The sequence below is a fragment of the Varanus komodoensis genome, unplaced genomic scaffold, assembly GCF_004798865.1.
Source record: "Varanus komodoensis strain SLA01 unplaced genomic scaffold, ASM479886v1 scaffold84, whole genome shotgun sequence".
Taxonomy (NCBI): Eukaryota; Metazoa; Chordata; class Lepidosauria; order Squamata; family Varanidae; genus Varanus; species Varanus komodoensis.
This window is the reverse complement of record NW_025336531.1, coordinates 954,669-982,378: the sequence shown is the minus strand read 5'-3', so window position 1 is coordinate 982,378 and position 27,710 is coordinate 954,669. Positions and strand designations below refer to the sequence as shown.

The 27,710-nt window shown below is 52.3% G+C and overlaps 1 protein-coding gene across 1 annotated transcript; it reads right to left on the bottom strand.

Moving 5' to 3' along the window:
- Positions 1-291: 291 nt before the first annotated feature.
- Positions 292-20,823, bottom strand: AATK (apoptosis associated tyrosine kinase). The gene is made up of 12 exons (XM_044456444.1): positions 20,784-20,823; positions 17,047-17,126; positions 15,799-15,917; positions 14,000-14,087; positions 13,400-13,533; positions 10,076-10,160; positions 9,466-9,587; positions 7,772-7,921; positions 3,115-6,073; positions 2,485-2,647; positions 1,743-1,976; positions 292-320 (listed from the first exon to the last, which is right to left on the bottom strand). The coding sequence occupies exons 1-12, from the start codon at positions 20,806-20,808 to the stop codon at positions 292-294; spliced, it is 4,188 nt and encodes a 1,395-aa protein (XP_044312379.1). The 5' UTR covers positions 20,809-20,823.
- Between the last annotated feature and the right edge of the window lie 6,887 nt (positions 20,824-27,710).

Sequence of the window (27,710 nt, the reverse complement as noted above, 5' to 3'; positions counted from 1 at the left end):
TATATGTCTATCTGTACACACATAGGAGCGTGCACGCGCACGCAAACACACACGCACACACACTCATCCAGGCGCTCAGCATGAACTGCTTCGCGGTGGGGAGATTCCAGCTTAGCAGCAGCCACGATCTGTCCAATAAAATCTGCCTCTTAAAAAAATAGAGTGAGGCCCCACAGAGTTCTTCTGCTCCACCCAAGTTCTGGGCCTCGATCCTTACTCTTTTGCCCCGGTGCAGAAACCAAAGCTGTAGTGGGCAGGATGGGAAGTCCAAGAGGGAACACGTGGCCAAGCTCACTCCCTGTCGCCATTTTCACTGCTGCCTAGAAAAAAGGAAAACACGGAGTTAGCAAGCAGGATGGCCCCCGGAAGTAACTCCCACCGACTCCACAGGGCTGTTTTCCACAGGTGAGAACAAGGATATGCTGCAGGTTTCTCTTCAGCTGCCTCGGACAGAGCGGGCTGGGTCAAGGGCTCCCATCTCAGCCACTGCCTGGGCTCCAGCGTCTTGCCTACCAGGCCTTCTCATCACATGTTGGCTACAGACTCCAGCTGTACTCCAACGCTGTGCATAGCGTGGGGTCCTCTGCTACAGGCAACCAATTAGTTGTGGACTGCAGCATATCCCGTCAGGGGTGCTCTGCTAGTGGTGGAGATGAAAACGGGGGTGTGGAGGCAGGATCTGGGCCCTCTTGTTCCTCTGTCATGCTACCAAACAGAGCCAGAAACTACATCAACTTATAGCAAGGTTTTCCACATGGCTTCCAATAGGAGAGGAAGGGGGAAGTAAGATGCCCCCCCCATACGCACACCCCTTCTTGATTTATTGCAATTCAAAGAGTTTTGGAACACAGTCCTCCTTCTTCAGGAGACATCTTAAACATTCACATTCTGTGAAACTGCTGAAGCAGCTTGCACAAACACTGGCCTTTTTATACAAGAAGGAATGTGTGACCTTTTGATTTACACAGCTGAAACAGTAAGGAATGACTGATAATCACTTTCTGCAGCAGGACCAACAAACCCTTGAATTGCAATTCGCAGAACTGCTTTTCATGTCTTCCTGGCTGGGTCCCTGACTTGAGCAGGAGCGCGGGGTGGAACAGCGGGGCCTCCTGGCTGGCTGTGTCCACACGCCTCAGGAGTTTCTCCGCAGGCCGGCCTGCCATTCGTCCTCTTGTTTTAAAAGAGGAGGACACATGTTTTAAAAGAGGAGGTCACATTTTCCCTCCCAGCCTCCATGGATCAATTCAGTAAAATCATCTGTGTGCATGCCAGGACTGGACTTGGCTCCACTTCCTACAGAGCGAGATGCTGCACTCATCAGTGGGCAAAGGAACCTCTGAAGGGGCAAGCAAAGGCCCCTGATGTTTCTCCCCTTCTAAATTATGCCTATATTATTCTCCTTATAGAGGAATTCTCATTGCTGGTATTTCCACTTATTCAGTCGTTGCATATACCGGAGAAGTCTTTCTTAAGTGCCTTTGGTAAACTGGAATAATTCCACATAGACATGGCCACAGCAGAACTCATCTTTATTTTTTAAAAAAGGGATGTGCTAAAGTATCATAGGCTAAAGGCACTCACAGAACTCAGAGCTGTCCTCCAATTCCCACCCAGTGGTTCCTTTGCCCTGGTTCAGATCCTGCGGCGTCTACACCAGGGCATGTGGCCTGATAGGCATTTCCCCATGCACATCTTGCTCAGGGGCAGAACGCTCCGAGCTCCCTCTGGGTGCAGCTTACCTCCTACAGACTTGACTTCGGGGCTGGTGACGTGTGTGATGGAGAACCGTGACCCTGGCGCAGGTGAGACCGTGAAGCGTGAAAACTGGATGGGCAGCACCTGCTTCTGAGCTGGCACTAGTGTGGATGGCAGTCTGGGCAGGGCGGGCTCGGGTGCCACCGGGGCCAGAGATGCCATGACTGAGGATTTCACTGGCATGAGCGCAAAGTCATCTTTCCAATCGAATCCACCCCCTGGAGAGACAAAGAAGAGACACGGGGGAGATTGAAGGGCTAGCCCCATGCCAACGCCACTCCTACAACCCAAAAGGTCTTGCTGGGTGATGTACACCCTTGAGGCCACAGAAGCTTCAAGAACGCAGCTCGTGGGAGCCAAGCGTAGAAGATGGAAACTCCTGCCCACGCACTGTGAATCCAGTGGCAGGGGGCAAACCGTGGGTCGTGAGATCAGGAAAAGGTGTTTCCCGTTCCCACATTCATAATGGATCCATAAAGCCGAAGAGACTTGGGGTGGGGAAAGAAATGCACCCTTTCTGAATGAGGGAGCTGGCTAACAGGCTTCATGGCGTGTGCCTCACCCATTATGCTTTCAGCTACCCTTGGCACAGCGGGAGTGGGATATTCTAGCAAGGAGCAAGACAGGATGGACTGAGTTCAAGAGGATGGTCCACACTGATGCTGCGATGGAGGAGGAACGGGACCCCCTCCCCCGGCCCTGCTCAGTTCCTCGTCGGAGGCCTACCCTTGCTCTCTCCAGAGGCACTCCCTGCCGAGGAGCCAACGAGTGTCTCCGTCCTGCCAGTGGGGCTTGGGGAGCCATTGCTGCCCTTCTGCACAGGTGATGCCAGGGGAGGGTCTGTCGCTCCTGGGAAAGGCTGCTCTGCAAGTTCCTTCGTGGGGCTTTCCTGTGTCAGGAGACATGATGGAAATCATTACATGCTGTGGGCCCTTTGCTGCCCACTCTTCCTGCCAGCCAGCACTACGTCCTCTTGTTTGCCTGGAACCGTCGGCCCACAGACCCTGTCACTTCTGGCCAAAAGGGTGCAAAATATCCGTGTTGCTCCCATAGCAAGCTTAGATCTGGGCTTTTGCTTTATCAGAAGTTCAACTCTAAATTAAGCTTAAAGATTAGCATGCCTATTTTACTATTTCAACTGTCTGGGCATGCAGTTACAGCCAATATTAGGAGATACCTACAAAATAGGTCATCATGCACTACAATTAAGAGGCCAGCAGATGACACCAAATGTTTACGGGGTTGCAGAAGGGTTGCTTTCTTTTGAACCACAGGGCCCACTCTATGTTACCTGGAGACTTTTCTGGCCCACGGGCCCTCTTTCCTCACTCCCCAGTCCCTCTCCAAACAAGTCACCTGGTCAAAGAGGTAGACAGTAACATCTTCGGTGAAGGAGACGGCTTTCTTTTTGCGTTCCAGGTCATCGCAGAAGGTCTCCACCAACAGACTGGGCATCTTGAGCAGACTGCGCAGGTTGCGAGTGCTGTTGCTCTCGGCCACCACGATGGGGACAGTGGGCGACTCCTCCTCACTCTCCTCACTCTGGTCCTGGATGTTGTAACATCGCAGCTCCTCATCAGACTCATCGCTGTCCTCGGTGTCTTCTTCCTCTTCTTCCAGATCTGTGGGGACAGCCGAGTGCCGGGATGGCACCACTGACAGGTCCAGCAGGAGGCCAGGGCTGCTCTGGGGCTCCTCCGGACAGCCGAGGCCCTGGGCTGCCCCACGCTGCTCTGCCTCCCTTGCTGCGGCCTCCAGCCCTTCGTTTCCTGCCCCTACAGCTCCCCCACTGGTGGCAGGGGGCTCCTCGACACTGGCAGCCACTGGGGATAGTAAGAAGGATCTGGTAGGGGGGCCTGGAGTCTGAGGCACTGCCACAGTCCCATCGCCCTCACAGCGGGAGGTGCTCGTGTCCAGCTCCTCGGCAGCAACGCCATTCGCCAACAGCTCTTGGGAGGAGCTGACACTGGTGCCTTCCCTCATGTCCTGTTCCTCAGTCGCTGCAGAGGGGCACCCTGTGCTGTCTCCCAGCGGGCAAGAGGGCCCCACACAGGCAGGCACAGACTCCCCCACACTGCCGTCTGGGCCAGAGGCCCTCCCCAAGCCTTCAGCGTCTGCCTGGGAGGCCGGAGGCCCCTCAGGCCCCTCTGAACCATCACTATCCCCTTCCCCATCCTCCCGTGCCCCCCCCTCGGCATCATAGTCGGAGAAGTAGGCAGAGTCCCGGTAAGGGTTCTTCTCATCCAGGCCCTGCAGGTCAGCGCTGAACGAATCAGAGCGGCTCAGCTCCTTGGCCTGGTCCTCCCTGTCCTCCTGAGCCTTGCCTAGCTGGGCAAAGGCTTCGGGCTCTCGGGGCTCGTGAGGCTCCTTGAGGACGAATTCAGGGGACTCGTAGTTCTCTGTGTCATAGCCACTGTCCAAGGCCTTGGGCTGACTCGAGGGGATGTAGGCTGTGGGGCTGAATGCCTCGCAGGAGCTCGTGGTTGAGGGGATATCCAAAGACTCCAGGGAGTCGGGGGTCCCCACCTGCTTCTGCAAAGACTTGAAGGTGGGAAGTATATCCTGCCGCTCAGTACCCTCAGCCTGGAAGTCACTAAAGACTCCTGAGGTCAGTTCAGCTGTATCCTCATCACTGGCCTCGTCCAGGTCCGGGAAGCTGGCACTGGACACGGTCTTGTCGGGGGTCCTGTCCTGTTCACTGCTGGTGCTCTTGCCCCTTTCTGTATTGCTTTCCAGTGGCACCTGAGGTGAGCATTCAGCCACCACCTCTTCCACAAGGACAGGGTCCTCCCCTGCTCCAGCCCTCTCAGCCATGAGCTCAACTGGCCAGGTTGCGTCATCAGCCTCCACGCAGTCAGCAGGTTCTGGCACGGATGCCGCCAACGTCACCGAATCCGTCTCCCCCAGGGGCAAGGCGATGGCCTGGTGGCTCTCCTCCCCACTCTCCGTCAAGGGAGCCGCGGTGTCCCCTAAGCTGGCCTCTGTACCAGCATTCTCAGCTGGTGATTTTTCCTCCGCAGGTAAGTCAGCATCTGGACTCAGAGAGCTTGTGCGAGGCGACGCCACACGTTCCCCACCCAGCAGGGCTGCTCGCAGGTCCTTGATCCCGAGTGTCGGCTCGTCCCATGGCACTGAGGACAGTGGCTCTGCCATGAGTCCCTGGAAGGTGATCATGTGCCGGTAGCACCAGCTATCATTGGCAGGCGGCTCGCAGGGTGGCAGCAGGTGGCCACTGTTGTTATTGGCCGAGGTATTGGATGTCCACTGCTTGCTGGAGGAAGGGGATTCCTCATTCTGAGCCCCTCCGTTCCTAGGGCTATTGCACGTGTTCTCTTCCTCCTCCTCCTCCTCTTCCTCCTCCTCCATTTCCAGAGTGACCGAGTCTGACCTGGCCTCCCTGTAGCTGTAGGTCACTGATGGCGACACCCCCAGCGGGTCAGCAAAGATGCTTTTCTGCACAGTCAGAACAGGCCATTCCAAGGCACTGGACTCCTTGAGCAGGTAGTTCTCGGCATGGTTCTTCGGGGAGGCCTCGTCGTAGTACGGGGCCTCCTTGTCCCCTTGTCCTCCATAGGAGTAATACTCAGGGGGCTCCCAGTGGCTGTCCCCGTGGGCCGAGTGGCCCAGGAGGGGCTCCATGGTGAGCGAGGCAGTGGGGCTGTGGCTCGGGGCGTAGCGGCCCTCCGTGCTCTGCCAGCGGGAGGAATGGCCAAACTCTGGGCTGTAGGAGCACATGGTGTAATCGAGGTCCGTCCCGCTGCCCTCGGAGGCCGCCTCCTCGATGCGGATGTAGTACTCACTGTTCAGGGAGGGACTGTGCGCACTCAGCACAGGCAGTACGCCCGGCGTGTGCAAGCCGGGGCAGCCTTGCACTTTGCACTCGTAGCAGGAGGGCGAGACCCCGAGGCTGAGGGGGTTCCCAGCACCCCCTCCGCCGCCGCTGCTGGCCGCGTAGTAGAGCTCGTGGTAGCGTGCCGCACCGCGGGGGCTCACGGCCGAGGTGGGCAGATGTTCGGCTTTGCCCTGGTCCCACTTATACTCAAAGTTGAGGCCGTGGCTTGTCTCCATGACAGTCAGGACATCATCCCCATCACCGGAGAAATGCTCCAGGAGGGGGAAGGACGACAGCTCCACGCCCAGGTGGCCGGAGCCAGAGCCACCGCCCCCTCCGGGCTTCATGGAATTCCAGCGCCGCTCAAAATCCTCCTCCGCCTCCGAGGCTCCCTTGGCACACAGGTACGAGAGCAGCAGGTGCACCTCCTCCGCGGTGGGGCGCTGCTCTGGCTGCAACCAACAGAACTGCATCACCTCATACCTGGGAGGAGAGAACAGGGCAGGGGTTAGGCTGCTGCCCACGGCTCCCGAAACTGAAGCAGAGGGGCTCCCACTCCAGCTGTCCCCACAGCCCTCATCGCTAACCCAGTTCCACGTGCTGAAGGCAGCCCTCTGCAAGTCCACCGCAGCAGCCCCACACAAAGCACCCCCTGGAATTGCTTCTCCCAGCCTGGTGCCTTCCAGTCACTTTGGACTACAATTCCCAGCATTCCTGAACATTAGCTCCAAGAGCTAAGGCAAGAGAGGTACTTTTTTTCCTAGCAGAAGGTAGAGTTAAAGGTGTGCTAAAGGTATGAGTGCATAGGTTTAGTTTGTGGCAGGCATGGAAAACGACTCCTGGCAGGTTATTCCCAAGGAAATGTGCTTACAGAACCCACCCTGCCAAAAAAACAAAGAATGAATATAAGACAAGCACAATGTGTGTCGGGGGGAGCTCCATGGGCTTCTATATGCACATGCATGCTCCCCCCCGCCAGGAGGTGCCCAGTACTATCTTTACGGTTGTGCACCCCTTCTTTGAAAGAAAAGAGGTGGTGAAATCAGAACAGCCTAGACATTAATAATTGCCATCCAGGTATACATGGTGGATCCAGTAAGGGCTTGCCAATTGGAAACTGCTCTGTGAAACTTATCTGCCGAGCAACTGCCATGTTGTTGAAGTCTAGCTACATCCAGAGGGCACCAGTTTGGGGAAGGCTGTTTTGGACACTTAATCTTCCAAGTACTGCGGAAGTACTACTATTAAATGCTAGGAGTGTGTGTGTGTGTGTGTGTGTGTGTGTTCCCATGCAGAGAAAAAGAACAGCACAGCTTCCTCCCTATGCTTTGGACTACAATTCCCAGAATTCCTGACCATTGGCTACAGTGGCTCAGGCTGATGGGGCTTAAGTCTAACAACATCCGGAGGCAGCCTTTTAAGAAAGTCTGCTTTGGACACGTGGGCCTTCTTTTGTAACCAGGTGTGTTCCAAGCAGACAGAAAGAAAAGCAGCAGCTTTGTAAATGCAGAGTTTCATCTCTGTCTCAGCCTGTGCCCTCCACCTGATAGCCAGGTAGTTGCCCTTGAGGGCAGAACTGCACCTCCTAATGGTGATCCTATGGGGAGTAGGATCAAGGCAGCCTATGAGAAGGACCTGGTCCATTCGCATCGCTGAGCTCCCCTCTGAGCTAACCCTCTGAACCCTTACGGCAGGATTACAACCAAAGCATGGCCAGAGATGCTTCCGCCCCGCTCTCAGCTTTCATTCTTAAGAACATCTCTAGGCCTCGTGGAGAAATAAATGAAATGTACTGAGATGGTTCCGCTTAAGTGAACTTTCCGCCTATTAGATTAAGCACATTTCTGTGCTGGCTGTGCAGCGGTGCTGCCCTGTCCACTTAGCCGTCTCCCCGACATTCCCAGCCAGGGGGCTGGCATTCTCACAAGGTGGCAGGCATGGCAAACGCGTTCCCCAAGCTTGCGACTTGCTTGTGTGAGTGAATTAATGTGCTGCCCGCTACTGCTGTCCAGAAGGCAAAGCTGGGGCCAGGCAATGAGGAAGGCTGCCTACCCCTGCCCACCCCACTGGTCCTCAAGGCCTGTCTCCATCAGGCTTATCCTCACGTGCCTGCCATCCTTCTCCACCCCTTGGGGAAACCGTGCCCCCCTGGAAGGCCCCCTTCTCCACACCTTCACTCACCAGCGGTCAGACAGAGAGAGCGGGAGTTGCGGCTTGGGAAGCTTAAGTTGCTGCTCCTTGATGGCGTAGGTGAGCACCTGCCGGTCTGAGTAATGACAATAGGGCTGGCCACCCAGCTCAAAGAGCTCCCAGATGGTCACGCCCAACGACCTGCCAAGGAAGAGAAGGCCTAAATGGACAGAGCAGCAGAGCACAGCACCGCCCGCGAAGGCTGGACCCCACGCGCCCAAGCCCCTGGGAGCTGGCACAGACACGCTTTCATCCAGTTAGAAAATGCGGGTGCTTCCAGGTGGAAGGATTCTAGCACTACCAGCCATGTAGCTATTTTGCTTTTCTTCCTTATGGGATCTTATTTGTGGAAAGAAAAGTGACGGAAGAAGCAGTGGGAAAATATGAGAAGATTACTAGTGGAAGGCATCATAATCTGGATCCTGTTTGTAATGTCCTAGGGTTATAAGCAAATAAACACTTGGATAATCCAGATCCTCTGCAAATTTCCATGAATGAGGCAGGACAATTTCCTGATAAAAACTTTCTCTAGAAGAATCTTTTATCCTTCTAGTGAGCAATCCTCAATAGGCTAAACTCAATTTACAGTAAAGCAAACAAAAACCCTATATAGGTTTAAAGGGAGACTAAGCGGGGGGGACCCCAAAACTATAAATGCAAGGATTATAAATAAAATGCATTTAGACAGGATTATCAATGTATTTATAAATAATACTTCTATACTGCCTATTATAAAATCTCTAAACAATTACAAGCACCAAAATCTTATATCTGGCAGACCTGCTCAGTAGGCCATTGGTTCCCTAATTTGGGGGGGACACTCAAATTTTGGAGGCCCACCAAAAAGTCCCACTCTGTGGCTGCCACCGCCTCCACATAGTCCACTGGTCAGAAGACAAGATCTTAAAAGAGTGGGGACACACATTTGGGAGAAGATGCTTTTTAACAGCCCCACGCCCAGACGATAAAGGGCTTCAAAGGTAAGCCTCAGAGCTTGGGTTGCAGCTGGGAAGACTGGAGATAGAAGCTCCCAGAAATCAGTCTGGGCACTGCGTTCTGGGCCAGTGATATCCAGGAGCAGCCTCATGTAGAATGTGTCCCTTTGATCTAACCAGGAGGCCAGAATATCCACTGGCCTTGTTGCACTGGAATTAGCTGTTTTGCAGGCCACATTCTGGGGCAACAGGCCTGGTTCCTCTGCTTGGGAAAACTGGACTTGTTGTTGTAACACAGCCTTGCCCAACCCAGTGTCCTCCAGAAGGTTTGTGCTTCAGGCTCCAGGCATTCCTGACCACTGGCCATGCTGGCTGAGGCAGATGGGAGTTGAAGTCTAAAGCATCTGGAGGACACCAGATTGAAGAAGGCTGTCATACAGCAAATTTTGAATGGAAGTAGCCTGGGCCAGAGAGCTCCCACAGGCACCTGGGTTTGGAAGTAAAACCTGGAGAACAGGGGACTGGTAAATTGTTATATACTCCTGTTCACCTTATTCAGAAAAGCACGAGTGAAAGTTACAGATAGGTCTCCTGCCGCCATCCATCCCATCCGTTTAGGCCTTGGCCTACTGGTTGTTGCCAAGGTTGTGTGGGATTCTGAGGGCCTCTCCTCTCCTCTCGTTGCCATGTGAACCATAAACATGGCCACCATTCCATCAGTAGGGCCGCACCAGCCCTGTGTTTTCTCACCAGATATTGCTGGTCTTGGTCTGGTCGACGATCAGCAGGTTGCCGTGCACCTCATCGATGAGTTCAGGTGCCACCCAGCGCAATGGTACCCAAAGCTGGTCAGCCGTCACAAAGTAGTCATCCTGCCAGGCATGCAGGGCCAAAGCGAGACCACATCAAACCAGCACCGACAGGAACTGCCGTCAAGCAGAGGTAGCTCACCCCCTCAGCCCCATTCCTGTTCCAACCCTGCTTGGTGCCAACAATGAAAGCGTTCAGAAACCTTTGCAGATGGAAAATATGACTGGATGCCCTAAGCCAGTGCCCCCATTACTCCTACCCTTATCACCCCCCAGCACTGGGCCATGGGTACATTGTTCTACTGTTGAGGAAAATGGTAGCCCCCACACTGCCCACCTTATGCACGCATGTTCACAGGGCCCTGTTCATGCACCTGTCCTTTTCCACTTTCCCCTTCTGCCTCCTCCCCTCTTAGACACTTGTCCTCAGAGCCAAGCCATTCTCTCACCCTAAGATGGCTGCTCTCCCTGTCAGCCTCACAAGCTCTGTGCACAACCCCTGCCCAAATTGAGCGGTTCCTGCCCATCTCCCTACCCCAAAGCAGACTTACTTTGTATTTGCAGTGAGAAAGGCCGTAGTCGCCGATTTTGACAGTCAGGTCAGCTGTGAGTAAGCAGTTCCGCAGCGCCAGGTCACTAGACAAAAGAAACACCCAGCTGAAATGACACAACGGAAGGCAGGAAGCGCTGGACCGGCCAGGGAGTTCAAGCATTGTGACCCAAATCAGGTCAGCAGCAGAAACATTGGACTGGGGGGTGGGAAGGGCTGATGATCAGATGTGCTGAGACACAAACCCATATCCACCCTCCTTAGGTTTGCTTATGAAAACACGACCAACTTGGCTTACCAACAATGAATACCTCGCTAGCCACTGAATGTATAAAAAAATCAAGCCCACAGAGAGAGGCGGTGTTCAAGTTAGCAGCCACACACATTGCCACTTCTGGTTGTTCAAGGGTCAATCCCACCCTCTTCTGCTTTCTGGACTTTCATGGAAAGTCCCTACAGAACTGTATTACTGAGACCTGAAGCACTTTTATCTAGTTTGTACCAAGACACAGCTAACCACCAAAGGTTGCCGAGGCTAGACACTGAGAACACTCTGGGACCCTTAAAAATTGCATGGAAAGTAGAATTTTTCCAAGTACATCTTCTGCTAACATGGCAAGGCAATGGCAGGAGATACCAGTCCTGGTGGAATTCATCCTTCCAATGAAAGGGTGGCAAGAGCGATCTTTTTTATGTAGGGCATAATTTCTAGAAGCACTATATAGCATGGAATCTGAAAACTTGGGAATCTCAGCTTCTGCCTAGGGGTTTTTAAGTACTCACTTTTGCACAGATATGTTTGAAAACATTAATGCCCTAAAATCCTTAATACTACAGCTCTTTCCTGGGTGTAAGAATTTCAAAACAAGCCTCAATCAAAGCCAGTCCAAATTCCCTTGAGCTGAATCAAGGCAAGTACAGTGAGCAAAGTCCACCTCAATCCTGCTTGTACCCTTGATTCCTTTCTCCATCTGCACTGCCTTTTCCCTCTTCCATGAGAAAAAAGGGAGAATAGTTAGAAAGAGAGGGCTTCCAGGAAAATGGAAGAGTCCTGCTGGGCCTTTCTTCCTTATCACACTGCTGAGACTAAAGATACTGCCTGAATAGTGATGCAGGCAGCATAATTTTCCACCAAGGAGCAAGATGCTTGTAGCACTATTTCGGAGAGAGCCCTCCAAACCACCTGCTAAATCAACTCCCCTCCTCAAGAGGTGGTTCCAGAAGGAGCGCTCATGGCACTAATGATCAAAATTCCTCCCTTCTTTGATTTTATGTAGCAGGAGAAAAGAAGATTGAGAAAATGTGAATGTAACATGATATTTGAACCCCGCCTGCATGATGGCTCCTCCTCTGGACACACCCAAGTTGAATCTCACCCACTCCGATGGATGAGGGCACAGATGGCAAAGGGAATCAGGTCCTTCAACTGTTCCTTTGAGATGTCTGAAAGCCCCTCGGAAGGTTTACTGCAAGGGTGGACAATGTCTGGCCCGCCAGATGTATTGGACTGTGGCTCCCATCAGCCCTACTCAGTATAGCCAATGGCAAAGGATGATGGTAGGTGCAATCCAACAACTTATGGAATGCCACAAGTTGCTCACCCTTCTTTTACAGCTTTCATTCAATTGGGCTGGTATATTTTCCAGGCAAGTGTCAGGCTGTACACCTATTTCTGTATTTTCATACGTTTAAGTTTGACAGCTACGTAATTAAACACCCTTTCAAGAATGTGCAGAGGCCTGAACCTCGACCCTGGCACGGTTTCTGTCCCTGGGGCGTGAGATCCCCTGTACTCAAGATAATCCTCAGCTCCTCCTGCCCCAGGCCTGGACCCACCCGTCCCACCAGCGGGCACAGTGAGGTGGCCGCTGACCGCAACACCCACCCACCGATCCACTGTGGCTGCTTTCTCCTCCCCTGAGCAATGAAGCAAGACACAGAACCCAAAGACATGCTTCCCATTGCAAAGGCAGGCAATACCTCAAAATGAAGGGCTACACACACACCTGTCTTGCAGTAATCCTCACTGCAACCATGCAGGGGCAATTTTATTATTCACATAAGATAGACGGAAGAGAGTGTTGCCGAAGACTGACAAGAGAGCTCCAGAGGAAAAAACGAAATGAGTGCTCCCTAATTTGCAGCTTATCCATCTACTAGTGACTCCCATCTCAGTGTCCCGTGTCAGCTATGATTGCTTTTTCTCCTCCTGTCCCTAAAGGAGGGTCCTTCATCAGAAGATGGCAGAGCTCACCCTCTTCAACAAAATCACTGATGCTGGAGTCTCTGAGTGCCACTCACTCAGCACCAGGATATTGTTGATGAGAAGGAGCAGGTGATGAGGGAGCAGAGCACGAGGGGCAGAGGTGTCCGTGGCAGGCTGGTTTCTCGCTGCGAGCTGGACGCTGGGGCCCGTGTTCCCAGGCACGGGAAGAGGGAAGACAGAGGACTCTGCGGCATCCACACCGAAGGCCCGTGGCTTGTCTCCCCATACAACATCTTATGACCAGCATTCTCCTGCAAGACACAACTTCCATCCAAAAACCCAGTGTTTCCCGCTCCTCAGATTCGCGCTCGTTTAGCCTCACAGATCCTTGAGAAAAGCCTGGCAGAGTGCATGCCTGCCTGTGTGCTGGCACGCTCCCGTTAGTGCAATGGGGAGCCAGCCCTTCAAAAAGCAGACAGAAAATAAGAGAAATGCTCATTTGTGAAATGGGACCAGTCAGTGGTGCTCACAGAAGGAAGGTCCACTGACAGGTCCTGAGCCGGAAACAAGCATTTGCGCTTGTTTCCAGGGTTGCTTTCCAAACCGCTGGCTTTCTGTTGCACAAGCAGTAGGTGCCACCAGTCTAAAAGAATGAGCAAAAGTGCAGCCACAGTGTCAGATGTTGCCCTCTGGCTTATAAAAGTATCAGCAGACTATTATTCCTTCCAGCACCTGGGTCGCCTGTTCTCCACACTCCATCTCTGATCAGCGTGACAACACTAACACTTCCCTACGGACAGGAAGCGCTACTCCAGGGTGCAGGCCCTGCTTTGCCTGCCAGAGGGCCCAGGCTCAGTCCCGCATCTCCACACAGGGCTGAGAAAGGCCCCTGCCGGAAACCCTGCGGAGCAGCTTCCAGCTTGGGTGGAGGATTGTGGGCTAGCTGGCTTTAAGGGCTACCTCTTGATGCAGAGCCCCCCTTCTGCCCCACCCCCATCCTCTGGCTCAGTGCCTCAGATCAGTACCGCAAGAGTCCTCTGCCTGCTCAAAGACAGCATGGCGCCCACGCCCAGCATCCTGTCACACGCCTAGCGGAAGGCGCCAGGAAGACTCACTCACCTGTGCACATAGTTGTTGCGGTGAAGGTGCAGCAGGCCGCAGGACACCTCACAGGCCATGCGCTGCAACGTCAGCGGGTCCGGTGCTAGTGCCTCAGCCGCATGGCAGCTCCGCAGGTAGCCCTTCAGATCACCCTGCAGGGGGGCAGCAGCATTACCCACGGCTGCCACTGCCTGTGCACCTCTCTTGTAAGGTCTCCAGGGGCAGGTTGGGGAAGAACAAGGGAAAGAAAGCATCCCTGCAGTGCGATCAAGGGGCGGACGCCCAGCTCCAGGCCAGGGGACACAACTAGGGATTGATCGATCTGCACCGCAGCAGTTGGAAGCGCTTGGGCCTCTTTGCCCAGAGACACCCACTCACCCACCCACCCCACGACAGACACACCTGGGCAAATTGCAGAGAGAGCAGGTACTCTGTCCTGGGAAGGGGCCTGCTGAGAAAATGGGCTTCTGATGACCCAGCATGCTAGGAGATAGAGCATGAGCCTTCCTGCAAGATTTGGCTCCTGGCACATACTTGCCCCAAAGATCAGGAGGGGCCAGGTGTTGCCGCAGAGTTGGAGGACAGGGAGCCGTGTGATTTCCATCTGTTATGACTCACCAGTGGGCAGAACTCCATCACCAGCAGGTAGGGTGTCACTTCTGCACACTGGGCCAAGCACTGCAGGAGATTGGTGTGCTGGAGTGCCCTGCAGAGCAACATGGAGGGAGGAGGACAGAGAGAGCAGTAAACAGGGCTGGAAGGAAACAAGGAAGGAAAAGGATCCCCAGGTGGGATATGTACGGGACAGCTAAAGAAAACCTGCAGAGCTAGTGGAAATTCCAGGGTGGATGGAGGTGCATCAGCAATGTGGGGAAGGGAACCCTAAGCGTTCCGGGAGCAAAGGGAGGGGCCCCTGCTAAGGGAAACCCAGGACAGCCAGGAGGAGGCAATGGGCTGGCTGACAGGTGATGCCCCATCAGGTCAGTGGAGAAAAAGCTCTGTTGCAGGGCGTCCTTTCCCTTTTCAAACAATTCACACAATAGGTAGGTTCACATGGGGACGGGGGGGGGGGGGGCAGGGCAGGGGAGCTCCTATGACACAACCCTGTACGGGCAATGAATAAATGGGTCCTAAGCTGTGCCAGCTACCCCAGCATGGTTTTGAACAATAGGGGTGTTGTTTGTTCATGAGTCAGTAGAGTAGAGTAATTCATTGCCTTCCCAGCACCGTCCCTCCCCTCCCACGCCTCTGTCAAAGGCCCTTGATTCCAAACTGCAGCCCCTTGACTTCCTCTTGGCCCATGCACATAGGCCATAGATCACTTAATACAGACTAGCCATCCCTTAAGGGTTACAGACTCTAAGTTTCTTCCCAGTCTCTCTCAAGTTGGGGACCTAATACATACTGGAGATCACGCCTACAAAACCAGTTATTCCAAATAAACAGGCACAGGAATACTTTAAGTTTGGGGGAAAGAGAAGCAAGGGTTTAGATGTCAGTCCTGCATCATGCCAAGTACATATTACAAATTCTTAGTACCCAGAGCAAATGCTCAGGTGATGGGGAACTCTCTGCACTGAGAGCCACCAAGCTCCCCTTTTGACTGGAAGTGAGGACAGCCTATTTTAACAGGTTTGTCATTTCAAACACCTTAACAATTTCTGCTGCCAGTACTTGTGGGTAATTTTGGTGGTGCTGTGGGCACATACAGTGGAAAAGCAACACTTATCTTTCAAATCATCTTTCCTACCCCAGCTCTGAGGAAGACAAGGAGCCCTGAACAATGGGACACAGACCATGCTGTGATTGTTCTGTCCTCTGTTGCTTTGCCAATGCTGTGCAGCCAATCCCAGACAGTTCTGAAGTGGCACTCAGTAAGCTCTGGTCCAGGGAATCGCTCATTGCCAACCTGTGCTTGTCCATGATGATACAGAACCTTGACAATATGGAACATTCTGTGCCCTCTGCTGAGTATGTTCTGGATGGATTTGCAAAGGGCCACAAGGAAAGCAGGACCAGCCCAAAACACCCTGCTGCCCGAGGCAAAGCAGCAAATTTCAACCCCATTTCACCCAAGCCAAGTCTGACAGCACAGATAGTTTGATACATAAGGCAGAAAGTCCCATAAGCCCCCTTTCCCACCCCAGCAGCAAAAAAGCAAAATGAAAGTTTAAACAATTAACTAGTGCACTACGCTGCCTGAAGTGACCACTTCATTCTGCCTAGCGGCAGGTGCAGCTCTGCATGACAGGCTGACGATACAGCCCTGGCAGAAATGGCTTTCCTACTTGCGGAATACATTCGTAATCCTACTCGTGCAGAATGGGGCAACGGGATGTGTCCACAGCCCCAAGGGTTCTCTGGCTGACAGCACTGGGTGCATCCTACCACCAAAAGGCTTGCGGGACCGAACCTACCTGTATGGCTGGGCCTCTTCCAGGAACTGCATCTGATCCTGCACACTGGCACTGGCCTTGAGCTCCTTCACTACCACCTGAGTGCTGCTCAGCCCTGCATTCACCTCACCGAGAAACACCTAGAATGGAAGAGAAAGCTGTACAGGCTATGGGACTGGGTTCTTCAACCTCTGCCGGAGAACGGCGGCCTTGCATGAGTCATTCTCTCTCAGCATCAGGCCTGCAGCCCCAGCCAAAACTGTTGGTTCAACATAAAGAGCAAGCTACCTTCCTCCCCCAGCCCTCATGTACTCCACCCAGGATAACACAAGATTCTTTGGGATGCTTTTCTGTGCATGGATGTTATCCACGTGCTTGACTACGTCAGTGCATTGCCCAGTAGTTTGCAAACCTGTGATTGCTGCTGCTCCGTTAGTGGTCACGTTGCAAATCTCATGTGCTTATGCAAAAGGACAACTCCCCTGAGTGACAAAAGTGACTCAGACTGAGTTATGAAACTGCCTCTACAGCTCAGGACTACATCTATGTTTGTGCCTGGGCTGAATTTGCACATCATACTACAACTGACTTAATTTATATTCAGACATATTCTGTCTTCTGCCTCTCAAGGCAGCTTATATAAGATTAAAATGAGCCATTAAAAAGAAGTCTTCTTGCCCTACATTCTACCTCCACAAGGAAGCACGCTTGGCCACACCAGCTTCCAGTCATTATATCACTGGTGCTCACTTGGGGCACTGCAATGCCTGCTCTTTTGTCGGCTTTCAGAGGCAGGAGAGTGGTGGTACCACTTTTGTTTAGCCTCCTCTCAGATGGTAGGCAATATAGTTAAATAGATATATATGCAAACAACCCACACCTCAGTATGGTCTTTGTGTCCTTCCCACCCCTCTGCCTCTCCAGTCCCAGGAAGCCCCTTTCGCTTGGATCAGCACAGACATCTCCTTGCCATTTCCACTAAGCCCCTCACTTGTGTCTTACAGTCAGAGCTGGAATCTCCTTTTGCAGCCTGCAGGCTAGACCATGTGGTTCCAATCCCATTCCCTTCTTAGAAACAGTCAAAAGGCAATGCTATAGAGGGCAGGGAGAATGCACAGTGCACAGGTGCCAGGCCCCACCGCTATCTCCACTCCACTAGTCTTCCTCCACACGGAGTTTGGCGCCTGCTCCCCCAACACCACCACCACCACCACGTTTCTGTGCCTTGTAAATCAGTTCTTTGCGATCAGCCCCGGGGCAGGCACTTACCTTGCCAAACCATCCATGGCCAATTTCCTTGAGGTACAGCAGGCTGTGGCGCCCGAGGTCAGTGGATTTGAGTAGCTGCACTGTGAAGGAGCATATAGAGCAGGCTGAGCTTCGGCATGCCCTTTCTGACAAGTCCACTGCCCTGCTAGCTGGAACTCAACCTGCTCTTTCATTCTCAATTTCTACAGAAGAGGCGGCCTGGGCAGGAGGCTGCCGGCAGATTCAGACATGCAGGAATCCACGGAGAGAAGCAGCCAGCCCAGCTCCTGAGGCCAGGCCACTGCAGTTTGCTGCATCTCTACCCCACGAACAGGCTCGAGCCAGGCACAGAGGTGGGTGGGACTCCCCCACCCATGCGCACACAGGGCGTTCTCCACAACAGCCGGCCGTGCTTCCAAGCCCTGCGGCAGGCAGCAGAAAATGGCTGTGCAGTGTACACTCAACTGGGCAGTCCCATGCCCCCAAAAGCAGGCAGTGCCATCCCCTCGCCCCCCTCAGTGCCAGACGCCACTGTTCCCGTCACACGGAGAAGCAAAGGCCCCATTGTTGTCCTCGGCCCTGGTGGCTGCAGCTGGACAGCGATCCCATTCTCTGTGTGCTCCTTCAGAGATCACACAGGGCTGCGCCAGGCAAAACAGTGTGGGCAGAGCAGAAGGGAGCGACCACATGGCTAGCTGGCTTGACCCCTTGCCGTCCTACCCTGCGGAGCAATCTCTGGATTCCTAGGAGAAGGAATGCAGGGTCTGTGGGAGCCAGGACCAATAAGCCTTTGTCTCTGGCACAGCGGGGGAGAGGGAATGCTCAGGCCAGGGGCAGGGGGCCATGCCTGCAGAGGGGAAGGTCGGGAGCTTCTCTAACTCACTGAAGCCTCCTGCTTTGCCTCGCCTGACCATGGAGGCAGCCTGGATGCCCCGTGCCTCCCAGGTACCCTACCAAAGGAAAGTCCCCTGCAACACCCCCTGTGCCCCTAAGCAGAGATGCCCTGCCACTCTGAGCCCACAAGATGGTGCTGCTGAGGCACAGGCTAGGGTGCCCCTCCGAGGAACCAGAACCATCTGGAAGATACTAATTAGAGGGGGACTGAGGAACAGCACCCAGTTCTGTCGCCCAGGCACCTAGCAGAGCCTGAAGGAAGTCAACTACCATCGCCTTTCCTCTTACAAATGCATCTGGCACCTCTGCACCAAAACTTTCCAGAGCCGAATCTGGAGCTTCTCCCCCTGGGGGCACTCACAAGCCCTTGGAGTAGATGGCAGGGGAGAAGGTGCTGGCCTCCCGACCCTTTACTGTAGTTGCCATTGTGCCAGGCACCCGCTGCTAACAGGGCCTCAGAACTGAGAAAGCCTGTGACAAACATCAGCTGAGAAGAGCCATGACTGAAGCACAACAGCAGATGCTCCATGCGAGTTGACAAAAATACAGCAACCCTCTGCTCCCTCCTTTACCGCAGCTGCTGCCACCGCCACCAAAGGCAAAAAACATCCCCTTCACAGGACAGATGTGGGCGACAGCAGGAACCAAAGCCCCTGTTTGAAAGAAAGATTTGATCCCAGAGATACAGTGTCCCCGAAACAGCTGCAAGTGGGCTGCAGGCCACAAGGACAACGCTATCCACTGGACTGGGGGGCGGGGGGGCTCCAGGCTTTGCAATTCATGACAGAGGACTGAGCACCAAAGACACAGGCAGCCTGCCTACACATGAGGGTATTCCGGAGGAGGAGGCGGCATTTGGAGAGTCCCCACAGTTGTGTTTACCATGGCGATCTGTGGATCGGTAGCACCGTGAGTGCATTACCACCATGTTTTGGTTGCTTTCAGACCATTTGCTCAGAGACTGTAGTTGCACTGAATCCAGAAAAAAGAGTGGGGCTGGGGCACATGGATTACAAAACAGCTCATACAGGATTGTATTGCCTGATGAAAGTATCAAGCATCCTTGACAGAGCACACTTTGGCATTTAGATAGTATAAGGGGACTAACTCCAGGGTTTGCCTATCTCTGTGTTAATGAAAATGGATTTTATTTTCATTGATTTATTCTTAACACCTTATATCCCAACTTTCAAAAAAAAAGAAAGGAAGCAAGGTGACTTACAATATATCAAACAACATAAATGCAAAGACAAAATATTAATTAAATCAGCATTATAATGAAATACAATTCACACAGGGAACTAACATTCCAGCAAGCAAAAATTCTACAAGGCCGTAAGGCCAAAAACAAGATAAAGACTAACAGGGGATCACACTGTCCACAGAAGATTAACAGGAACAGCACTGCCATAACCCCACACATGTTTCCCAACCAAATCCCCTTTCTTAAATAACCAGGTGTCTAAAGATATGCAAAGGTAGCCAAGGCTCTCATAATGGCTTGTTTCAACTCAGGAGTTGCACACCGATGCAAGCAAGTGCACGGTCTCTTGTCCACTCACTGCATCCACTTTCAATTTAGTTTCCAAAACAACCCAGGAACACCCTATTGTGGTGTGTTTTGAGGGGGACGCAATCTAGAGTTTTAATCAGAGATTCGTTGATGGGTTAAAACTGGTCTATTTTCCCCTCAACAAGGTAGAGTTTTGGATTCCCACCTCATGTTGAGGAATGGTGCACATTTCTGTGTTGTTTTCTAAACAGGATGCAAAGCAGAAGTGGCTACTGGATGAGTTGTTATGTGTGAACTAGATGGCAGTGCTTACCCAATACCAACCAGAAGTGCATTCCACAAACTGAGGAGGACACCACAAAAAAGGCCCTATGTCTTGTCACCACCCTTCACCCCTCAGATGGCCAAAGGCCTCTGAAGAATGCAGCATATGCAAAGAAACCTTTAGAAGGCAGTACTTCTTATTTTGCATTTATTACTGTTCAGTACAGACTAATGTGATCACCTGTTAGTACTAAGCCTGAGTAATGTATAAGTCCCTTTGTCCATATTTTTATTTCCTGACAGTCAGGACCCCGAGGGTGTGGAATGGGCTTCCCCGAGAGGTCGTTGAGGCCCCATTGGTGTGGGGGTTCAAGGATAGGCTGGACGTGCACATGGTGAACATGTTGTGAGTGGAACCGGCTGATGCCAGAGGTCAGACTAGATGGTCCAGGAGGCCCCTTCTGACTCACTCTGTTTCTATGTTTCTATTATTAGCTTTACCTTGCCTAGTCTGTATTGGCCCTAAAATAATTTTGTTCAAGTTGCTTTACAAAGTACCATGTATGAGGCTAGTATTAGTATCAGATACTACTACCATGCCTTTCTCTCTGCACCGGCGCCATCTTTCTCCAGGAAGGAACTCATGTGTAAGATTACTAAATAAAAGATAAGAACTTCCAAAGGGGTGTCCTGTTAGCCTGCTGAAGTAAAAACAGAGTACTGTGTCACCTGAAAAACTACTTTGGAATAAGCATCTGATCAAGCAGCTTATATTCTACAAAACATATGCCATAACAAAGGTTCGTCTGGCATGTGTTAGGACTCTGCTTTTTAGCAAGCACAAGTTGCTCTTAGCACAATAGCAGACTTACACTGAATTGCACCAACACACAACACACTCACAGGACCTTTTGCCTCACCTGAGTGAAAGACTCTTAATTCCTTGCTCATTATTGAGCACACAGAACCTTGTGAATCAATCAGACAGCACAGTTGTGCTTTTGTGTATGCAGTGAATGTGAAAGTCACCATTGCTAATGCTTATAGGGAGGTCAAAATCCTAAATATAGCAGCTTCAACGGCTTACCTGAGCGCCCAGGTTGCCTGGACATGGGCAAGGAGACTTCTGTGAGAGGCAGTATGTAAACTTCAGGGCCATTCTGTGTGGCTGGGGAGCCCTGGGCTGAGAATTCACTAGCATACTCTTCTCCTTCGGCATTATCAAATTCCTGGGGGAAGGGCAAGATAGGTAGGGGGGAAAAGAGCCCAGCATGAGGCAGGAAAGCAGTTTTATACACATGGCGAAGAAAAGCATGAACACGCACAGTTGCCCTCTCTCCACACAAGCAATCCTACTCAAACAGGATAGGTGAACTGCTTCAAACTCTGAAGCATCATCCAGAGAATCAATTGCAGCTCTCGTCCTTGTCACCTCACACACAGATGAGGAAGCACAGACACACAGACAGTTCATGCATAAGGGAGGCCCAATGCAGTGGGGAGCATGCTGTGAATGCAAACAGTCCTCATGTTCTATCCCCAGGGTCTCCAGGGAGGGCCAGAAATGACTGAAACAGTGGAGCGCTGCAGACAAGATCCCTGGTGCCCTCCAGATGCTCTGGATGTTGTTATCCAAACTGCAACTCCTGGCCGCAACTCCTGGGCACTGGCCACGCTGGCTGAAACTTGGGGGAGTTACAGAACAAAACACCTGGGGACACCCAGTGACCACCCAGTTACCAACCCCTGTAGGCTGTAGGCGATACTGAGCAAGATGGCTCAATGGCTGGGTTGGTGCTCAAAAGAAGCTTCTTATGTTCCTCAGTACAGCCTTTGCGGGCAGGCACCTTTTCACTCTGCTGCATGCTTTACAGGAGTGGCCTAAATAAGCCACGCAGGTGGGGAAGTGCAGGTACTGTTCCCCTTATGAACAGTAAGGGAGAATACACGCAAATACATACATGTGTCACACACTCTTGGGGGAATAGATTCTCAGCTTCTTCACATATATGGCTGAGCTACACTAGGTGCCTGTATTGGTGTTATACCACTTCACTTCAGCTGTCTGCCACACCTTCCCTCCGAAGACTCCCAGAAACCATGTTTGTGACGAGCTGCTGCGAATTCTTGGTTAGAACTCCATGGCAGCAGCCATTCCACCCCCACAACCACGATCCCTGGGATTTCCTGGGGAGACGAACTGGTTCAAGTACGTGTGCTTTCAACATGCCCGTAACAGACTGATGGGGAAGTGAGTGCAGCTGTAAATGCCTAACTTTGCAACTCTTTGTCACAGGCCTGATTCAGCCCTGCTGTACGAATACAGCTGCATGAAACCAAAGGACAGAACACACCATGTCCTGAGTCAGCAGGCTACTGGCACGGAGCAGATCTCCACATAGTTCGGGCAACTTCAACCATTGCAAGCCTTCACTGTGGAGGAAGAGAAGAGCTGCGTGGAGAGCCAGTTCACTCCAGCAACCTGCTGCATGGGAATGCGCCCCCCTCAATTTGATTTCAAGCAGTCACCTGTGCAGCCAAGAATACACATGTGAACAGCACCTTTGAAACGTGAAGTCACTCATTCATTCCCATCGAGAAACAAACACACTCCACTGAAACGGGGTGGGGGGGGAACAGAGACAGCCATGCACTCACTCAAACTCTCTTTTTTCTTTCCACACACACAACGGTATGTGGAAGATTCAGAGGCAAAGTTGCAGGAGGAAGCCCTCAGGGCCAAGGGCAACAGCTCCTGGATTATTCAATAATAGCCAATTTTCAATTTCTTTCCAAAAAAAAAAAAAATGGCAAGAAAGCTTCGAAAAATCAGGACAGAAGCAAAACAGACAAAGCATTACCTGCCCATGCTCTCCATGGGTTCACTGCAGTAGCTTATCCTCATGTGAAAAACACAGGGCCACACAATGGCCAGAGCCGCTGCTTCCAGGCCTATTAACCAGCCTCCCTCTGCATGGGGAAGCAGGCGAGCACCAGGAGGTGGTGCAGAGGGAGCAGCCACCCACGGCCCTGCCTGCCCGCCAGACTCCACCAGCCCAGTGGGTGCCCTGCGTGTTCGCTTGCGCAGTCAGCGGTGGATGCTCTGCCCCCTTCACCCTGCCCCCCAGTGCGTGAGCGACACAGTCATACACATCGAGGGAGAAGCAGCCTCACCTTGGTCAAGGGGCAGGGGGAGGGCTGCCCAGGGTTCCCCAGTTCTACATTACAGGTTGTTTTGGGCACTGTGCTGGCCCCCGTGCAGGGCAGACACCTCAAAACCATCCTCAGCCTCTTCTCCCGGGATTCGCTTCTCCAGCTCTAGGCAAGAGTGCCCAGAGAAAGAGTGTTAATAAATGCACCACCTGGAACTGCTCTCTCCCCCAGCTACTGCCCACCAAGTTAGAGGTATCCCACAAGAAGCTTTCCCATCCATCCATCCATCCATCCATCCATCCCCACCTAAAGCTGCAGCATGTCTTCCCCCAAAATCCATTCCCTGCAGACGCAAGCCCAAGGCCAGCGAGCATTTCCAGTTACCTGGACGAGAGTTTTCCCACCACCGAAGGCTGCCGCCCCTGCTATAAGGTAGGAAAGGGTGAGCATCACCTTCATGCATCCTGCACCATGATGCTCTTGCACTGCTGCCACAGCGGCATTTCCACCAGGAAAGCATAAAGGCTGCCCACCATCCTTATCCAGGCCCCTATATAGGGAGCGTGGGTGGGAGGGAGGGTCTGAAGCGTTTCATTGTTCCCACAGCAAAGCTAGCTAGAGCTGCAAGCCATTAACCCACGGGACTGTCTATAAGTCCAATTTCAGCACCCCACCTACTCCCTGTCTTGGCCACCAGGAGCCTCCACAAGAATCTCAGCAATGCAGGAACACATTTCTCCAGCACATTCTGTGCCCGTCAGGTCACACTGCTGCCCACTCCCTCATGCGCCATTCCAGGGCAGACTGCAGCCAAGGCAAGCCTGGGTGGAAGGGAAGATCCCTGCTGGCTTGGAAAGAAAGTGAGAGGCACCCCCATGCCCTGCGAACGGTGAACTCTGGTAGGACGGGACAGAGCGTTGCTCCTGACCGACCACACAGCAGTTTTGTGGCTCACATCTCCTTGGCAGCCAGGGGCAATGCTCCCTCTTCTTGCCAGTGGAAAGCACACAGTATACAGCTCCTTCTAGCTCCATGTGAGGTCAACGGAGCTTGCACCACCAAGTGAGAGGAAAGCGCCTTGCTGTTTGAGCCCTCACCTGAAAAAGGTGCACTTGGCACACAGGCAAGATTCTATGTGGAAACCCTTTAGGGTTCATCGCTTGATAAAAGTGGTTCCACTGCCCCTGAACTACTTGGAAATGCACTTTCACCCTGAATATTTCAAATGCAACTGCTGATCCCAACGTCTCACCCTTTCTGCGCTGGGCCTCCCCAATAGTCCCTCCTAGGCTCCCACCTCCACCTCCTAGCACAACATGGTGCTTGCCAGGAAGGAAACCATGCTTTGTCCTCCCTCCTGCACTTGTAATGCAATCCGTGAATGAAGAAGGCTGCAGCCCAGCACATCCAGAGAGCACCAAGTCGGGTGAAGCTGTTCTCACTCCTCTTAACTAGTTCCTCCTGCTAGAGCTGCCCGGGAGACCTTGAGCAGCACAATGAGCATGTGATCAGGAGAATACCTCAACCTGCTGTGTTTTCCATAACATACATGGTCAGGCCTAAATCTTGGTTCAATTACCCAAAAAAACAGTGAAAAGGCATCCCTTCCCTCCCCTCCCCTCCTCTCCTCTCCAAACCTCCTGCTTCTTTGTCCAACAGCCTCTCTGGGATGGGAGGTGGAGGAACCAGAGCACACATGATCTATCAAGCAGGTCCCAGGTTCAGCCACTGGCTAAAAGGCCTTGGTAGCTGGTAATGGGAAAGATGAAAAATGGCTGCCTGCCAGTCCGTCCGTCCAAGAGTGACAACAGTCTGTCCAGACATAAGAGAGCTCCCCATGTTCTCACACTTCCTGGCTCTTCCTCTGGGCTTGTGGGGGCTCCTCTGAGCCTGCCCCTGTTCCACAACCACCCTTGCTGTTCTGAGCTGTGCTTCTCAGTGCTTCGCTGCCTCTAGGCTTTGCTGATATCTACCTTGCCCACATTTTGTCTTCAGCCCACTGAACTCTCTTTTTCACACACACACAGACTCACACATTCCCTTCCTTCATCCCCTGCTTTCCTTCAGCAGCAGAAATGGATACAACGGGGATCCCAAGCCGCTTCCTTGCCTCCTACCAGTGCTATCCTAGAAGGCTACCAGTAACTTCACGGTCCTGGCCCAGATTAAGAAGCAGAAGCACCCTCTGCTGAGTGCTGCTGCTTCCTCCTCCTCCTGCCACAGCACAGACTCCAAAGGTGGGGCATTCCCCACCTACTGATCACCAGTCCTGTTCCAACACAGCCACCCCAAGGCATGTAGGTGCCTCTGGTGCTTACCTTGAAGCCAATGCCCCCCTTCTTGCAGCACAGACAGGCCAACATGAGGAGGATGAAGGTGAAGAGCCCAGAGAAGGAAACAGCCACAACCACCAGAGAGGAGGACCAGGAGAGCTCACTCAGGGGAGTGCCGTCTGTAGGGAGACAAGCGGGGTGGGGACAGGGTTAGAAAGGAAGATGCAAGGAAAGCTGGAAAAAGCAGAGCATCTCAGCAGAAGACAGGAAAAGTACGGGTAGGAGCGGGAAGCCTCATGACTAGGTCTTGTGCGGCCTCAATTTGTTCTTCTTATGGGTGCAGCGTCAATCCAGAGGTAGCAGGCACAAAGCACCCTCTTGCTGCACCCTTCCTCCCCACACCCACTTGGCACCTGCTCAAACCATTCTCAGAGTGCAACAAATGACCTCAAAATATTCCGGTCCCCCCACTGTGCTCTTCCCAACTCAGAAAAGAAACCTCTCAGAAACACGGCCTCCCAAACGCTCTCTCCCCTCCCCGCCCCTGCACTTTAGGTCTTGTGTGCACTACAAGAGAGACTCTTCCCACACTGTGGTTGCCTCACCTGCTCTGGCCTCACACTCATTACAATCGAGAAAGACACAGGAGCCCTGCAAGAGAGACACATCCACACCATGCCCTCTGCACATTCCCCTTCCAGTTTCATTGCACGGGGTGTAGGAATGCAAAAGCCATGATGGGGGCTGTTGGGTAACCCGACTTGCATTTCCTCCAAGGCTGCTGATCCCCGTCAGCCTGATCCTGCTGCTCTGTACCTTGCGGCTCATCGCTCATCCCACTCAGTCTAAATCCACGGCACCCTGCTATACACACAGTGCTGCTATTACACGTCTTTTCCTCAAAAGCGGCTACTTCCATCAGCCTCGGGGAGCAGCTATCATCACTGTTGGAGGAGAAGGCAAGCAGCACAGTGGCTGCGCCCATCTTACGAAGCTCTGCCTTCTGATCTCTGGTACACTGACAAAGGTCTGACTTTGTGAGGAAAGCAGCCTCTGCAGTACAGTAAAAGGTGCTTTGTCTTCTGAAACATGAAGGATGTTGGAGGTCACACAACTTTCAGAATGTGGAGGGAGCAAAGAGAGGATTTCCTGTATCTTGAGGACCGAAGAGCAATTCTTTTTAAATAAGAGGCATTGGGCATCAAAAGATTAAAGAGATGAGACTAAAGGAGAGATAAAAATTAATTTTGCCACAATCGGTGAGAAAGAGACTGTCAATAAACAAAAGAGGATGAAAGCCAGCAAGTTAATAGCATTCAAGATGCTCTGTAATGCAAAGGAGCTAATTTGCCAGTTTAAGTGAGTTAATGCAGCCCCAAGGGCAACATTTAACCAGTTGCTCCAATTATTTGTTAAACAGCACATATGCGTGCAATGCAAAACACACACATGGGCGAGTGAGTGTACTCCAGTATGCATTTACCTGAGCATGAGGATGAACATGTATCCTGGCATACTGTGTGTGAGTGAAAGCTCTTCATGAATGTGGGCTTTATTAGATGATAGATGCCTCTCTATGTACACACACTGTCACGAATGCTTGTGCTCAGTTCTAATCCCACACACGCTGAGAAACAGAGCAAAATTACTTGCCATGAGTCCATTACCATGGCAATGAGCATCCCTTGTTCGCCTCTTCACCCTCAACAATTGGATTCCTGACTTTTTCCAAGGATGGAGCCTGGTTTCTATCAGTCAAACATCTTATAATATTAATCAAATTCTCCTCTTGACTTTCTTGCTTTCACAAGTCCCAAAATTGTGTGCCAGCACCTGTAATATCACTCATGCATGCGGTGAGGGTTGTGTTCAGCTGATGTGGTCTAACTATTCCTGGATTGCTGGGGACTAGGAGGCTTGTTTAAGACACTAAACCTTGCACAGGACTAAATTTCTACCACACATTCCTGCAGTACATTTTTAGGTCCCCGGGCAATCTGTAACAGGATTTTTCCCACCCAGATTTCAGATGGTCCTGCCAATTAGGAGTTGAAATCTCATGTGGGGAGAAGGAGAACCTGTTAGGGTGTTTCACCTTCTCACCACCACTTGGATAATGTAATCACCCCAAGAGATGCTCCAATTTAGCTCTAGCAGGAACAAAGCCCCCTCTGAATCCTTGCAGGCAGCTGCTCTTTCAGGGAGGGGATACAGAACTAAATTAAACATAATGAAAGGCAAGCATGCTGGGAGAGGGGGTGGAAGGAACGACTGGGAGGAACGGCACTCACACCAAGACCTGAGATAGCATGTTATGCTTTCATGGCTAGATTGCAGAAGGGGGCAATGTTAAGGAGGCAAAATCACAGGCTGGGCTGCAATAAAGGGGCTCTTACCCTGGTTTTTCAAATGGGCAGAACGGAGCACAGAATTCCATTTGCTAACTGGAATGCAGTTCAGCTCGATCACACCCTCCTGCTGGGCCGACACAGGGGCTCGCTCCACTTTACGTGGCAAGTAAGCAACCACCTAGCTGATTGTTCCCTCGTGTCTGAACGCCCTTCCACTTGGAAAGCTGGCAGACTGTT